Source organism: Heterodontus francisci, chromosome 46, assembly GCF_036365525.1.
Source record: "Heterodontus francisci isolate sHetFra1 chromosome 46, sHetFra1.hap1, whole genome shotgun sequence".
NCBI classification, from domain to species: Eukaryota; Metazoa; Chordata; class Chondrichthyes; order Heterodontiformes; family Heterodontidae; genus Heterodontus; species Heterodontus francisci.
Window position 1 is genome coordinate 17,037,127 of NC_090416.1, and position 15,364 is coordinate 17,052,490.

A 15,364-nucleotide genomic window follows, 5' to 3' on the forward strand; every position below is an offset into this window, starting at 1 on the left:
TTTGATCCATTGGGATTGTATACAGTGGGAGTGAATGTGAAGGGGTTTGTTTCATTGGGATTGTATACAGTGGGAGTGAATGGGAAGGGGTTTGATCCATTGGGATTGTGTACAGTGGGAGTGAACGGGAAAGGGTTTTATCCATTGGGATTGTATACAGTGGGAGTGAATGGGAAGGGGTTTGATCCATTGGGATTTTGTTGTGTGTGATTGTTTGGAGTGACTACTGTAGACCAGATGGGTCTCAGCTGAAACAAACTGGGCCACATTCTTGTGCTAACATTTTTCACTTCTCTGATTCCTGGACAGGGGGCATCATCGAGTCTGGTGGTGAAGTTTGCAGACACGGACAAAGAGCGCACTCTGCGCCGGATGCAGCAGGTGGCTGGACAGCTCGGGATGTTCAGTCCAATGGCCATACAGTTTGGAGCATACAGTGCATATACGCAGGCGGTAGGTGACCAGTGACTCCCCATCACAGTGAGCAGGCCCCGACACAAACAGGACAACTGTATCTCAGTGGTACCTGACTGCTGTGTCTCAGCCTCCCTCGCTCGGAGTGGGGGGGTGGCAGTGAGATTGCTATTCGTCACAGTGTGATACCGTCCGCTTCCACTCCGCCGGGACTGGAGCGAGGGCCCCAAACCCATATCACACTGCACCCTGAAAACTCATCGCGCGACCCCCTCCCCTCCTGGGTTCCACCCAGTTGTGGGCAGTTGGGAAGTGAATGCTTCTAACAAAGTGTTTGCCTTTGTCTGTCAGCGAATGTTTGAGGAACCCCTGACCACACAGCGTCTTGTGGGCTACTGTCCCGGGCTCCCGTCTCGCGCTCTGCGTCATGCTGTGCTTTTCTAACTGTCACTCTCCCACCCAGCAGTTGATGCAGCAACAGGCAGCCCTGATGGCCGCAGCACAGACCACCTACCTGAACCCCATGGCCACCGCGGTACAGATGCAGCAGGTGGCAGCAATCAGTGCAAACGGCCTGATCGCAACTCCGCTAACATCAACGTCAGGTGAGTCCGCAAGACAATGGCGAGGAGAGAGAGGCACTGGCATCAAGGGGTTTGTCCTACCCTGGTGAGGTTGGGGCACGCGCATCAAGGGGTTTGTCCTACCCTTTTGGAGGAGGGGCACTGTCATAGTACCCCGAGACCCAACCCCAACTATCTTGGTGCAGACGGGACCTTATCATCATCACACAGCCCCTCATTACACCCTCAAAACATCTCCAAAGCCTTTGCATGCTTAAACACTTCAAAATGCACTGAGCGTGGCAAGCTATTCACCAGCGGGAGGCATCACGGCCAAACAGGAAAGTAGACACTTTTTTTTCTCCAGTCCTGCCTCATCTTTCTTGTCAGTGTTTGTCTCTCTCTCTGTCTGTGTGTACCTCTCTCTTTCTATCTGTCTGTGTGTGTGTTTCTCTCTCTCACTCTCTGCCTGTGTGTGTGTCTCTATGTTTGCCTGTGTGTGTGTCTCTCTGTCTGTCTGTGTGTCTCTCTGTCTCTGTGTGTGTGTGTGTGTCTCTGTTTGTGTGTGTCTCTCTCTCTCTCTGTTTGTGTGTGTGTCTGTGTGTGTCTCTCTCTGTCTGTGTGTGTCTCTCTCTGTCTGTGTGTGTGTGTGTCTCTCCCTGTCTCTTTGTCTCTCTCTGTCTGTCTGTGTGTCTCTCTGTCTCTGTGTGTGTGTGTGTCTCTCTGTCTCTGTGTGTGTGTGTGTCTCTCTCTCTTTGTGTGTGTCTCTGTGTGTGTCTCTCTCTCTGTCTGTCTGTGTATGTCTCTCTGTCTCTGTGTATGTGTCTCTGTTTGTGTGTGTGTGTCTCTCTCTCTGTTTGTGTATGTGTCTCTGTTTGTGTGTGTGTGTCTCTCTCTCTGTTTGTGTGTGTGTCTCTCTCTCTGTCTGTGTGTGTGTCTCTCTCTCTGTCTGTGTGTGTGTCTCTCTCTGTCTGTGTGTGTCTCTCTCTCTGTTTGTGTGTGTGTCTCTCTCTGTGTGTGTGTCTGTGTGTGTGTGTGTGTGTGCGCGTCTCTCTCTCTGTCTGTGTGTGTCTCTCTCTGTCTGTCTCTGTTTGTGTGTGTGTGTCTCTCCCTCTGTCTCTTTGTCTCTCTCTGTCTGTGTGTGTGTCTCTCTTTTCTGTGTGTGTGTCTCTCTTTTCTGTGTGTGTGTCTCTCTGTCTCTCTGTGTGTGTGTGTCTCTCTGTCTCTGTGTGTGTGTGTGTCTCTCTCTCTTTGTGTGTGTCTCTCTCTCTTTGTGTGTGTCTCTCTCTCTTTGTGTGTGTCTCTCTCTCTTTGTGTGTGTCTCTCTCTCTCTTTGTGTGTGTCTCTCTCTGTCTCTGTCTGTGTGTGTCTCTCTGTCTGTGTGTGTCTCTCTGTCTGTGTGTGTCTCTCTGTCTGTGTGTGTCTCGCTCTCTCTGTCTCTGTGTGTGTGTGTCTCTCTCTGTCTCTGTGTGTGTGTGTCTCTCTCTGTCTCTGTCTGTGTGTGTCTCTCTCTCTCTCTCTGTCTGTGTGTGTCTCTCTCTCTGTTTCTGTGTGTGTCTCGCTCTCTCTGTCTCTGTGTGTGTGTCTCTCTCTCTCTCTGTCTGTGTGTGTCTCTCTCTCTCTGTCTGTGTGTGTGTGTCTCTCTCTCTCTCTCTGTGTGTGTGTCTCTCTCTGTTTCTGTGTGTGTGTGTGTGTCTCTCTCTCTGTCTGTGTGTGTGTGTCTCTCTCTCTCTCTCTGTCTGTGTGTGTGCGTGTGTCTCTCTCTCTCTCTGTTTCTGTGTGTGTCTCTCTCTCTCTGTTTCTGTGTGTGTCTCTCTCTCTGTTTCTGTGTGTGTCTCACTCTCTGTTGGTACAAGTGCAGCTTTGAAATTAAAATTTCAGTTGTGGATTCAGCATTTAATCTGAGTGCAGTTGTGAGTCTGAGTGTAATGTGTTCTGTTGGATGGGATCTGGAGCAGGTCCTGGGCCGAGAAACTACCAGCAATCAAATTATACAATAAACAGTGAATTAATTTCAGATAATTTTGTCTTTCTGCTCTCCAGGGACCAGTACCCCTCCAGTTATCCCCAGCACCCAGGTGACACCCATTGGCACACCGCTCACTGTCAATGGTTATAGTCAAATTGCTGCACAAACTAATGGGCAGACTGGCTCCGAAACCATCTACACTAATGGAGTTCATTCCTACACAGGTAACTGCTGAATATTCATGATGTCTGCTGAGCTGGGTGCTGGGTGGGTGCTGAGCCGGGTGCTGGGTGGGTGCTGAGCTGGGTGCTGGGTGGGTATTGAGCCGGGTGCTGGGTGGGTGGTGAGCCGGGTGCTGGGTGGGTGGTGAGCCGGGTGCTGGGTGGGTGGTGAGCCGGGTGCTGGGTGGGTTGTGAGCCGGGTGCTGGGTGGGTACTGAGCAGGGTGGGTGGGTGCTGAGCTGGGTGCTGGGTGGGTGCTGAGTAGGGTGGGTGGGCGTTGGGCCGGGTGCTCGGTGGGTACTGAGCTGGGTGCTGGGTGGCTGCTGAGCTGGGTGCTGGGTGGGTACTGAGCCGGGTGGGTGGGTGCTGGGCCCTCACCTATGGGGGAAATCTTGTGTAATTCCTTATGAGGCAGGTGACTAACAGGTGACGTATTCCACAGCACAAAGCCAGGCGGCTGCAGCGGCCACATTGGACCCCCTACAGCAGGCATATGCAGGAATGCAGCACTACACAGGTAACAGCAAACCCCCAACCGCTCCAGTCCCTGCTGCACACCCACCCCTCTCCCTGTAAATGACGGCTGTGTGCCCCTGCAGGTGTCACAGTCAGAGCCTGTGTAATGTAGTCGTTTGTGTTTAATCTCCGTTTCTACCTGTTAACAGCAGCCTATCCGGCCACCTATGGGATTGTTAGCCAGGCGTTTCCACAGCAAGCAGCTCCGGTGTCTCAGCAGCAGCAGCGAGAGGGTAGGTTTTGATCTGAGGGTCTCACGGGGACCCAGCCTGGGGTGGGACTGAGGGAGGTGACGGGCTCCGGACTGTGGGCGAGGGAACAGGAGCTCGATGCAGTTCTCTGTGGGTGGGGGGGGCAGTGGTGACGGTTCGGTGGGGGGGGGGGTAGGGGTCGGTGATGTTTGGTGTGGGGGGGGGGTCAGTATGGGGGGGTTCAGTAAGTTTTTGGTGTGGGGGGGGGTTTCAGTAAGTTTTTGGGGGGGAGTTTCAGTAAGTTTTTGGTGGAGGGGTCATTGTGGGGGGGGGGTTCAGTAAGATTTTGGTGGGGGGGGTTCAGTAGGTTTTTGGTGGGGGGGTTCAGTATGGGGAGGTTCAGTAAGTTTTTGGTGAGGGGGGTTCAGTTAGTTTTTGGTGGGGGGGGTCAGTGTGGGGGTGGGGTTCAGTAAGTTTTTGGTGGGGGGAGTCAGTGTGGGGGGGGTTCAGTAAGTTTCTGGTTGGGGGGGTCAGTGTGGGGGGGGTTCAGTAAGTTTTTGGTGGGGGTTCAGTAAGTTTTCAGTGGGGGGATTTCAGTAAGTTTTTGGTGGGGGGGGGTGTCAGTAAGTTTTCGCTGGGTGGGTCAGTGTAGTGGAGGGGTTCAGGGAGGGGGATTCAGTATGTTTTCGGTGGGGGGGCTTTCAGTATGTTTTCGGTGGGGCGATCTGTTTGGGGAGGGGTTTCAGTAAGTTTTCGGTGGGGGGGGTAAGTGTGGGGGGGATCAGTAAGTTTTCGGTGGGGGGTCAGTGTGGGTGGGGGGGTTCAGTAAATTTTCAGCGGGGTGGTTTGTTGTGGGGGGGGTTCAGTAAGTTTTCGGTGGGGGGTCAGTGTGGGGGGTGGTTCAGTAAGTTTTCGATTGGAGGTGTCAGTGTGGGGGGGGTTCAGTAAGTTTTTGGTGAGTGGGGAGTTCAGTAAGTTTTCGGTGGTGGGTCAGTACGTTTTCAGTGGGGGGGGGGGTCAGTCGCTTTTCAGTGGGGGGGGTCAGTGAGGGTGTGGGGGGTTCAGTAAGTTTTCGGTGGGGGGGTCAGTGTGGGGGGGGGTTCAATAGGTTTTCGGTGGGGGGTCAGTAAGTTTTCGGTGGAGGGGTCAGTGTGGGGGGGGGGTTCAGTAAGTTTTCGGGGGGGATAAGTGTGGGGGGGGTTCAGTAAGTTTTTGGTGGGGGGGTCAGCGTGGGGGGGGTTCAATAAGTTTTCGGTGGGGGGGTCAGTAAGTTTTCGGTGGAGGGGTCAGTGTGGGGGGGGTTCAGTAAGTTTTTTGGGGGGATAAGTGTGGGGGGGGTTCAGTAAATTTTCGATTGTGGGGGGGGGGTTCAGTAAGTTTTCGGTGGTGGTTCAGCACATTTTCAGTGGGGGGGGCAGTAAGTTTTCGGTGAGGGGGTCAGTGTGTGGGGGGGGGGTTCAGTAAGTTTTCGGTGAGGGGGTCAGTGTGGGGGGGGGTTCAGTAAGTTTTCGGTGGAGGGGGGTCAGTGTGGGGGGGGGTTCAGTAAGTTTTCGGTGGTGGTTCAGCACATTTTCAGTGGGGGGGGGTCAGTAAGTTTTCGGTGAGGGGGTCAGTGTGGGGGGGGGGTTCAGTAAGTTTTCGGTGAGGGGGTCAGTGTGGGGGGGGGGGTTCAGTAAGTTTTCGGTGGAGGGGGGTCAGTGTGGGGGGGGGGTTCAGTAAGTTTTTGGTGGGGGGATTTCAGTAAGTTTTCGGTGGGGGAGGTCAGTGAGGGTGTGGGGGGGTTCAGTAAGTTTTCGGTGGAGGGGGGTCAGTGTGTGGGGGGTTCAGTAAGTTTTCGGTGGAGTGGTCAGTGTGGGGGGGGGTTCAGTAAGTTTTCGGTGGGGGGTCAGTGTGGGGGTTTAGTGTTGGGGGTGGTCAGTGTGGGGGGGGGTTCAGTAAGTTTTCGGTGGAGGGGTCAGTGAGGGTGTGGGGGGGGTTCAGTAAGGTTTCGGTGGGGGGGTCAGTGAGGGTGTGGGGGGGTTCAGTAAGTTTTCGGTGGAGGGGTCAGTGTGTGGGGGGTTCAGTAAGTTTTTGGTGGAGGGGTCAGTGTGGGGGGGGTTCAGTAAGTTTTCGGTGGAGGGGTCAGTGTGGGGGGGGTTCAGTAAGTTTTTGGTGGAGGGGTCAGTGTGGGTGGGGTTCAGTAAGTTTTCGGTGGAGGGGTCAGTGTGGGGGGGGGGTTCAGTAAGTTTTCGGTGGAGGGGTCAGTGTGGGGGAGGGTTCAGTAAGTTTTCGGTGAGGGGGTCAGTGTGTGGGGGGGTTCAGTACGTTTTCGGTGGAGGGGTCAGTGTGGGGGAGGGTTCAGTAAGTTTTCGGTGAGGGGGTCAGTGTGTGGGGGGGTTCAGTAAGTTTTCGGTGGAGGGGGGTCAGTGTGTGGGGGGGTTCAGTAAGTTTTCGGTGGAGGGGGGTCAGTGTGTCGGGGGTTCAGTAAGGTTTCGGTGGAGGGATCAGTGTGGGGGGGGTTCAGTAAGTTTTCGGTGGAGGGGTCAGTGTGGGGGGGGTTCAGTAAGTTTTCGGTGGAGGGGTCAGTGTGGGGGTGTTCAGTAAGTTTTCGGTGGGGGGGTCAGTGAGGGTGTGGGGGGGTTCAGTAAGTTTTCGGTGGGGGGGTCAGTGAGGGTGTGGGGGGGTTCAGTAAGTTTTCGGTGGAGGGGTCAGTGTGGGGGGGGGTTCAGTAAGTTTACGGTGGAGGGGGGTCAGTGTGGGGGGGGGGATCATGAAGTCTTCGGTGGAGGGGTCAGTGTGGGGGAGGGTTCAGTAAGTTTTCGGTGGGGGGGTCAGTGTGGGGGGGTTTCAGTAAGTTTTCGGTGGAGGGGGTCAGTGTGGGGGGGGTTCAGTAGGTTTTCGGTGGAGGGGTCAGTGTGGGGGGGTTCAGTACGTTTTCGGTGTAGGGGTCAGTGTGGGGGGTGGGTTCAGTAAGTTTTCGGTGGAGGGGTCAGTGTGGGGGAGGGGTTCAGTAAGTTTTCGGTGGAGGGGTCAGTGTGGGGGTGGGTTCAGTAAGTTTTCGGTGGAGGGGTCAATGTGGGGGGGAGTTCAGTAAGTTTTCGGTGAGGGGGTCAGTGTGGGGGGGGTTCAGTAAGTTTTCGGTGGAGGGGTCAGTGTGGGGGTGTTCAGTAAGTTTTCGGTGGAGGGGTCAGTGTGGGGGGGGGTTTCAGTAAGTTTTCGGTGGAGGGGTCAGTGTGGGGGGGGGTTCAGTAAGTTTTCGGTGGAGGGGTCAGTGTGTGGGGGGTTCAGTAAGTTTTCGGTGGAGGGGTCAGTGTGGGGGGGGGGTTCAGTAAGTTTTCGGTGGGGGGGTCAGTGAGGGTGTGGGGGGGTTCAGTAAGTTTTCGGTGGAGGAGTCAGTGTGGGGGGGGTTCAGGAGGTTTTCGGTGGAGGGGTCAGTGTGGGGGGGGGGTTCAGGAGGTTTTCGGTGGAGGGGGGTCAGTGTGGGGGGGGTTCAGTAAGTTTTTGGTGGAGAGGTCAGTGTGGGGGGGGTTCAGTAAGTTTTCGGTGGAGGGGTCAGTGAGGGTGTGGGGGGGGTTCAGTAAGGTTTCGGTGGGGGGGTCAGTGAGGGTGTGGGGGGGTTCAGTAAGTTTTCGGTGGAGGGGTCAGTGTGGGGGGGGTTCAGTAAGTTTTTGGTGGAGGGGTCAGTGTGGGGGGGGTTCAGTAAGTTTTCGGTGGAGGGGTCAGTGTGGGGGGGGTTCAGTAAGTTTTCGGTGGAGGGGTCAGTGTGTGGGGGGTTCAGTAAGTTTTTGGTGGAGGGGTCAGTGTGGGTGGGGTTCAGTAAATTTTCGGTGGAGGGGTCAGTGTGGGGGGGGGTTCAGTAAGTTTTCGGTGGAGGGGTGAGGGTGGGGGAGGGTTCAGTAAGTTTTCGGTGAGGGGGTCAGTGTGTGGGGGGGTTCAGTAAGTTTTCGGTGGAGGGGTCAGTGTGGGGGGGGTGTTCAGTAAGTTCTCGGTGGAGGGGTCAGTGTGGGGGGGGGGTTCAGGAGGTTTTCGGTGGAGGGGGGTCAGTGTGGGGGGGGTTCAGTAAGTTTTTGGTGGAGAGGTCAGTGTGGGGGGGGTTCAGTAAGTTTTCGGTGGAGGGGTCAGTGAGGGTGTGGGGGGGGTTCAGTAAGGTTTCGGTGGGGGGGTCAGTGAGGGTGTGGGGGGGTTCAGTAAGTTTTCGGTGGAGGGGTCAGTGTGGGGGGGGTTCAGTAAGTTTTTGGTGGAGGGGTCAGTGTGGGGGGGGTTCAGTAAGTTTTCGGTGGAGGGGTCAGTGTGTGGGGGGTTCAGTAAGTTTTTGGTGGAGGGGTCAGTGTGGGTGGGGTTCAGTAAATTTTCGGTGGAGGGGTCAGTGTGGGGGGGGGGTTCAGTAAGTTTTCGGTGGAGGGGTGAGGGTGGGGGAGGGTTCAGTAAGTTTTCGGTGAGGGGGTCAGTGTGTGGGGGGGTTCAGTAAGTTTTCGGTGGAGGGGTCAGTGTGGGGGGGGTGTTCAGTAAGTTCTCGGTGGAGGGGTCAGTGTGGGGGGGGGGTTCAGTAAGTTCTCGGTGGAGGGGGGTCAGTGTGTCGGGGGTTCAGTAAGTTTTCGGTGGGGGGGGGGTCAGTGTGGGGGGGGTTCAGTAAGTTTTCGGTGGAGGGGTCAGTGTGGGGGGGGGTTCAGTAAGTTTTCGGTGGAGGGATCAGTGTGGTGGGGGGTTCAGTAAGTTTTCGGTGGAGGGGTCAGTGTGGGGGGGGTTCAGTAAGTTTTCGGTGGAGGGGTCAGTGTGGGGGGGGTTCAGTAAGTTTTCGGTGGAGGGGTCAGTGTGGGGGTGTTCAGTAAGTTTTCGGTGGGGGGGTCAGTGAGGGTGTGGGGGGGTTCAGTAAGTTTTCGGTGGGGGGGTCAGTGAGGGTGTGGGGGGGTTCAGTAAGTTTTCGGTAGAGGGGTCAGTGTGTGGGGGGTTCAGTAAGTCTTCGGTGGAGGGGTCAGTGTGGGGGGGGGGTTCAGTAAGTTTACGGTGGAGGGGGGTCAGTGTGAGGGGGGGGTTCAGTAAGTCTTCGGTGGAGGGGTCAGTGTGGGGGAGGGTTCAGTAAGTTTTCGGTGGGGGGGTTTCAGTAAGTTTTCGGTGGTGGGGGTCAGTGTGGGGGGGGTTCAGTAGGTTTTCGGTGGAGGGGTCAGTGTGGGGGGGTTCAGTAAGTTTTCGGTGGAGGGGTCAGTGTGGGGAAGGGGTTCAGTACATTTTCGGTGGAGGGGTCAGTGTGGGGGGGAGTTCAGTAAGTTTTCGGTGAGGGGGTCAGTGTGGGGGAGGGGTTCAGTAAGTTTTCGGTGGAGGGGTCAGTGTGGGGGGGAGTTCATTAAGTTTTCGGTGAGGGGGTCAGTGTGGGGGGGGGTTCAGTAAGTTTTCGGTGGAGGGGTCAGTGTGGGGGTGTTCAGTAAGTTTTCGGTGGAGGGGTCAGTGTGGGGGGTGGGTTCAGTAAGTTTTCGGTGGAGGGGTCAGTGTGGGGGGGGGGTTCAGTAAGTTTTCGGTGGAGGGGTCAGTGTGTGGGGGGTTCAGTAAGTTTTCGGTGGAGGGGGGTCAGTGTGTGGGGGGTTCAGTAAGCTTTCGGTGGAGGGGGCAGTGTGGGGGGGGGTTCAGTAAGTTTTCAGTGGAGGCGGGTCAGTGTGGGGGGGGTTCAGTAAGTTTTCGGTGGGGGGGGTCAGTGAGGGTGTGGGGAGGTTCAGTAAGTTTTCGGTGGAGGGGTCAGTGTGGGGGGGTGGTTCAGTAAGTTTTCGGTGGAGGGGTCAGTGTGGGGGGGGGGTTCAGTAAGTTTTCGGTGGAGGGGTCAGTGTGGGGGGGTTCAGTAAGTTTTCGGTGTAGGGGTCAGTGTGGGGGGAGGGGTTCAGTAACTTTTCGGTGGAGGGGTCAGTGTGGGGGGGAGTTCAGTAAGTTTTCGGTGAGGGGGTCAGTGTGGGGGGGCTTCAGTAAGTTTTCGGTGAGGGGGTCAGGGTGGGGGGGGTTCAGTAAGTTTTCGGTGGAGGGGTCAGTGTGGGGGGGGGTTCAGTAAGTTTTCGGTGGAGGGGTCAGTGTGTGGGGGGTTCAGTAAGTTTTCGGTGGAGGGGTCAGTGTGGGGGGGGTTCAGTAAGTTTTCGGTGGAGGGGTCAGTGTGGGGGGGGTTCAGTAAGTTTTCGGTGGAGGGGTCAGTGTGGGGGGGTTCAGTAAGTTTTCGGTGGAGGGGGGTCAGTGTGGGGGGGGGTTCAGTAAGTTTTCGGTGGAGGGGGGTCAGTGTGGGGGGGTTTCAGTAAGTTTTCGGTGGAGGGGTCAGTGTGTGGGGGGTTCAGTAAGTTTTCGGTGGAGGGGTCAGTGTGTGGGGGGTTCAGTAAGTTTTCGGTGGAGGGGTCAGTGTGGGGGGGGGGTTCAGTAAGTTTTCGGTGGGGGGGTCAGTGAGGGTGTGGGGGGGTTCAATAAGTTTTCGGTGGAGGGGTTAGTGTGGGGGGGTGGTTCAGTAAGTTTTCGGTGGAGGGGTCAGTGTGGGGGGGGGTTCAGTAAGTTTTCGGTGGGGGGGGGTTCAGTAAGTTTTCGGTGGAGGGGTCAATGTGGGGGGGGCTCAGTATGTTTTCAGTGGGGGGGGCTCAGTATGTTTTCAGTGGGAGGGTCAGTGTGGGGGTGGGGTTCAGTAAGTTTTCAGTGGGAGGGTCAGTGTGGGGGGGGCTCAGTATGTTTTCAGTGGGAGGGTCAGTGTGGGGGTGGGGTTCAGTAGGTTTTCGGGGGGGTCAGTAGGTTTTCGGTGGGAGGGTCAGTGTGGGGGGGTGTTCAATAAGTTTTCGGGGGGTCAGTGTGGGGGGGGGGTCAGTATGTTTTCAGTGGGAGGGTCAGTGTGGGGGGGGCTCAGTATGTTTTCAGTGGGAGGGTCAGTGTGGGGGTGGGGTTCAGTAACTTTTCGGGGGGGTCAGTAGGTTTTCGGTGGAGGGGTCAGTGTGGGGGGGGGGTTCAGTAAGTTTTCGGTGAGGGGGTCAGTGTGGGGGGGGGGTTCAGTAAGTTTTCGGTGGAGGGGTCAGTGTGGGGGGGGGGTGTTCAGTAAGTTTTCGGTGAGGGGGTCACTGTGGGGGGGGGTTCAGTACGTTTTCGGTGGAGGGGTCCGTGTGGGGGGGGGGGTTCAGTAAGTTTTCGGTGTAGGGGTCAGTGTTGGGGGGGGTTCAGTAAGTTTTTGGTGGAGGGGTCAGTGTGGGGGGGGGGGTTCAGTAAGTTTTTGGTGGAGGGGTCAGTGTGGGGGGGGGGTGTTCAGTAAGTGTTCGGTGGAGGGGTCAGTGTGGGGGGGGGGGGTGTTCAGTAAGTGTTCGGTGGAGGGGTCAGTGTGGGGGGGGGGTTCAGTAAGTTTTCGGTGAGGGGGTCAGTGTGGGGGGGGGGTTCAGTAAGTTTTTGGTGAGGGGGTCAGTGTGGGGGGGGGTTCAGTAAGTTTTCGGTGGAGGGGTCAGTGTGGGGCGGGGTTCAGTAAGTTTTCGGTGTAGGGGTCAGTGTTGGGGGGGGTTCAGTAAGTTTTTGGTGGAGGGGTCAGTGTGGGGGGGGTGTTCAGTAAGTGTTCGGTGGAGGGGTCAGTGTGGGGGGGGGGGGTGTTCAGTAAGTGTTCGGTGGAGGGGTCAGTGTGGGGGGGGGGTTCAGTAAGTTTTCGGTGAGGGGGTCAGTGTGGGGGGGGGTTCAGTAAGTTTTCGGTGAGGGGGTCAGTGTGGGGGGGGGTTCAGTAAGTTTTCGGTGGAGGGGTCAGTGTGGGGGGGTGGTTCAGTAAGTTTTCGGTGGAGGGGTCAGTGTGGGGGGGGGTTCAGTAAGTTTTCGGTGGAGGGGTCAGTGTGGGGGGGGGTTCAGTAAGTTTTCGGTGGAGGGGTCAGTGTGGGGGGGGGGTGTTCAGTAAGTTTTCGGTGGAGGGGTCAGTGTGGGGGGGGGTTCAGTAAGCTTTCAGTGGGGGGGGAGGTCAGTAGATTTTTGGTGGGGGGGTTTCAGTAAGTTTTCGGTGGGGGGGGTGGGGTTCAGTAAGTTTTCCCGGCGGGGGGGCCTCCCGTGTGCAGTCTGATTTTTCAGCCCCCCCTGTTGTTTTTCTGTTTCACTCTGTCAAGGTCCTGAAGGCTGCAACATCTTCATCTACCACCTTCCTCAGGAGTTCACTGACTTTGAGCTGCTCCAGATGTTTCTACCGTTTGGCAATGTCATTTCCGCCAAAGTGTTTGTAGATCGGGCAACAAATCAGAGTAAATGTTTCGGTGAGTTCACTTTCAAAACCAGTGAAAGCAGAGACTTGAGGGGGGGCGGGGGGGGGGGGGGAGGTGGTGTTGTTTAGGGCGGCACAGTGGCGCAGTGGTTAGCACCGCCGCCTCACAGCTCCAGCGACCCGGGTTCGATTCTGGGTACTGCCTGTGAGGAGTTTGCAAGTTCTCCCTGTGTCTGCGTGGGTATTCTCCGGGTGCTCCGGTTTCCTCCCACAAGCCAAAAGACTTGCAGGTTGGTAGGTAAATTGGCCATTATACATTGCCCCTAGTATAGGTAGGTGGTAGGGAAATATAGGGACAGGTGGGGATGTGGTAGGAATATGGGATTAGTATAAATGGGTGGTTGATGGTCGGCACAGACTCGGTGGGCCGAAGGGCCTGTTTCAGTGCTGTATCTCTAAACTAAACTAAATTTTGTGTAAGGTGTTCTCTATCTCTCTCTCTCTCGTGGTGAGATTAACACTCCGAATTATAGGTTTAGATTCTCCTGACTATAAAGAAAGAAGACTTGCATTTATATAGCCCCTTAGGAACATTCAGAGGTTGTCAAAGTGCTTCACAGCCAATGAAATACGTTTTGAAGTGTAGTCACTGTTGTAATGTAGGAAACACAGCAGCCAATTTGCGCACAGCAAGATCCCACAAACAGCAATGTGATCATGAACCAGATAATGTTTTTAATGTTGGTTGAGGGATAAATATTGGCACCACGACACTGGGGAGAACTCCCCCTCCAATCACCCTTCTTCCAATAGTGGCCCGTGGAATCTTTTACAAAGACCTGAGAGGGTAGACAGGGCCTCAGTTTAATATTTCATGATGGACGGCACCTCCGTCAGCACCTCCGACAGTGCAGCACTCCCTCAGTACTGGCACCGGGAGTGTCGGCCTGGATTGTACGCTTAAGTCTCTGGAGTGGGACGCGAACCCACAACCTTCTGATTCCAACAGAGTGCGACCCATTGAGACCCACCTAAAAACAATCTTCAACTGTGGGCAAAACAGTGTGAGGATACTTTGAGGATCCCAGCTCCCCACTGGCTCAGTGGCTACCTTGATCCTCGAGCCCCACATACACACACTCGTACATTCTCACTCACACACACACACTCTCACTCTCTCACACACACTCTCACAGCAGGTTCCACCCCTAACCCATGTTGAGTTTGTTAAATCTCACAGACAGGGTGCCACAATTTATCCTCAGTCCCTCTGGCTTCGGGAGATGGAGGATCAGCCAGTGATTCCAGTGCATTCTGCTGTGAAGCACGGCATGGTTGAATATCCAGCCACCGCTCACTGCTGGACGCTGGGGGCGACGCGCTGGAGGGCGGCCCGTGGGGGCTGAACTCCCGGGGACAGCGAGGGTTGGGGTACAGTGGGTGAGAGCAGAAGGTTAAAACAGCAACACTGATTCTCCAAATGTCGGCCAGGGTTCGTGAGTTTCGACCATCCTGCCAGTGCCCAGGCCTCCATCCAGGCAATGAACGGCTTCCAGATTGGCATGAAGAGGTTAAAGGTCCAGCTGAAAAGGCCGAAGGACGCCAACCGACCGTACTAGGCCAGCAGGTATGTGAGCTGAACAGTCGTGGGGCCCCGTGTAGCATGAGCCGCACCTGGTCGAAACTCCCAAGCGATGGCTTCATCAGAGTGCGGGCGGGCCCGAGGCTGAATTAAAGAGCGGAGAAGATCCAGAGCCAAACTGGGAGCCTTCAACCACCAGGTTCCCCGCTCTGGATTAGCCCTGGGTTGATCCACTGCACTGTTGGGATCCCGAGCCCCTTTTCCCCCAGGAGAGGGTCGATCCCCTCAAACCCCCAGTTTGAGGATGTGTAATCACCGAGACTGCTCATGGACTGATGGGGCTGTGAGCACCCACACTGAGCTACAGGAGAGTGTCTAACCCTATCTGGGAACAAAAATAAAATGGCCATTGAGCCCTGAACAGGGAGGGTTGTGTACTGTTGTGGGCATTGCATTATAGGAAGGGGAAAAGTGCAGCCATGTTACCAAAGATTACAGGAATGAAGGAAGACTAGAGATGTTGGGCTATTACCACTAGAGCGGACATTGTTATGGCCTCTGAGATTAGGAACTGAGACATTGCTTTGTGAGATGGCAAAAGAGAGGGCACAAATTTAAAATAATCCTAAAAAGAATTAAAGGGGAGTTTAGAGATTTTCTGCCACAAATCGTGGTTCGAACTGAGATAGTCACTGGAAAAAGAGTTATTAAAGGGTACAGGGAGGGAGGGGGAGAGTGAGATAGATTGGGTGGGATATTAAACGGTGAGGGGGAGAGTGAGATTAGATTGGGTGGGAGATTAAAGGGTGGGGAGAGTGATTTTAGACTGGGTGGGATATTGAAGGGCCCGGGGAGCGAAGGAGAGAGCTGATTAGACTGGGTCGGATATTAAAGGGTGTGGGGAGTGAGGAGGAGAATGGGATTAGACTGGGTGGGGTATTAAAGGGGGCGGGGAGAGTGGGTTTTGACTGGGTGGGATATTAAAGGCTGCGGGGGAGCGAGGGGGAGAGTGAGATTAGACTGGTTGGGATATTAAAGGGTACGGGGAGTGAGGGGGAGAATGGGATTAGACTGGGTGAGATATTAAAGGGTGCGGGGAGTGAGGGGGGAGAGTGGGATTAGATTAGGTGGGATATTGAAGGGTACGGGGAGTGAAGGGGAGAGTGGGATTAGACTGGGTGGGATATTAAAGGCTGCAGGGGAGCGAGGGGGAGAGTGAGATTAGACTGGTTGGGATATTAAAGGGTCTGGGGAGTGAGGGGGGAGAGTGGGATTAGACTGGGTGGGATATTAAAGGGTGTGAGGAGTGAGGGGGGAAGAGAGGGATTAGATTAGGTGGGATATTGAAGGGTACGGGGAGTGAGGGGGAGAGTGGGATGAGACTGGGTGGGATATTAAAGGGTGTGGGGAGTGAGGAGGAGAATGGGATTAGACTGGGTGGGATATTAAAGGCTGCGGAGAGTGGGATTAGACTGGGTGGGATATTAAAGGATGTAGGGAGTGAGGGGGGAGAGTGGGATATTGAAGGGTCCGGGGAGTGAAGAAGAGAGTAGGATTAGACTGGGTGGGATATTAAAGGATGTAGGGAGTGGGGAGGAGAGTGGGATTAGACTGGGTGGGATATTAAACGGTGTGGAGAGTGAGATTAGACTGGGTGGGATATTAAAGGCTGCGGAGAGTGGGATTAGACTGGGTGGGATATTAAAGGGTGTGGGGAGTGAGGAGGAGAATGGGATTAGACTGGGTGGGATATTAAAGGCTGCGG

At 55.4% G+C, this 15,364-nt stretch overlaps 1 protein-coding gene across 3 annotated transcripts in view; it reads left to right on the plus strand.

The window, feature by feature from the left end:
- LOC137356816 (CUGBP Elav-like family member 3-A) overlaps window positions 1-15,364 on the plus strand; it is a 93,724-nt gene that overhangs the window by 49,232 nt on the left and 29,128 nt on the right. For all 3 annotated transcript variants that reach the window (XM_068022611.1, XM_068022612.1, XM_068022610.1), the window contains 7 exons: window positions 310-453; window positions 881-1,019; window positions 3,021-3,170; window positions 3,610-3,684; window positions 3,833-3,916; window positions 11,926-12,069; window positions 13,509-13,644. In XM_068022611.1, coding sequence (XP_067878712.1) covers window positions 310-453; window positions 881-1,019; window positions 3,021-3,170; window positions 3,610-3,684; window positions 3,833-3,916; window positions 11,926-12,069; window positions 13,509-13,636 — 864 coding nt within the window. In that variant the 3' untranslated portion in view covers window positions 13,637-13,644. The remainder of the gene's footprint in view (window positions 1-309; window positions 454-880; window positions 1,020-3,020; window positions 3,171-3,609; window positions 3,685-3,832; window positions 3,917-11,925; window positions 12,070-13,508; window positions 13,645-15,364) is intronic.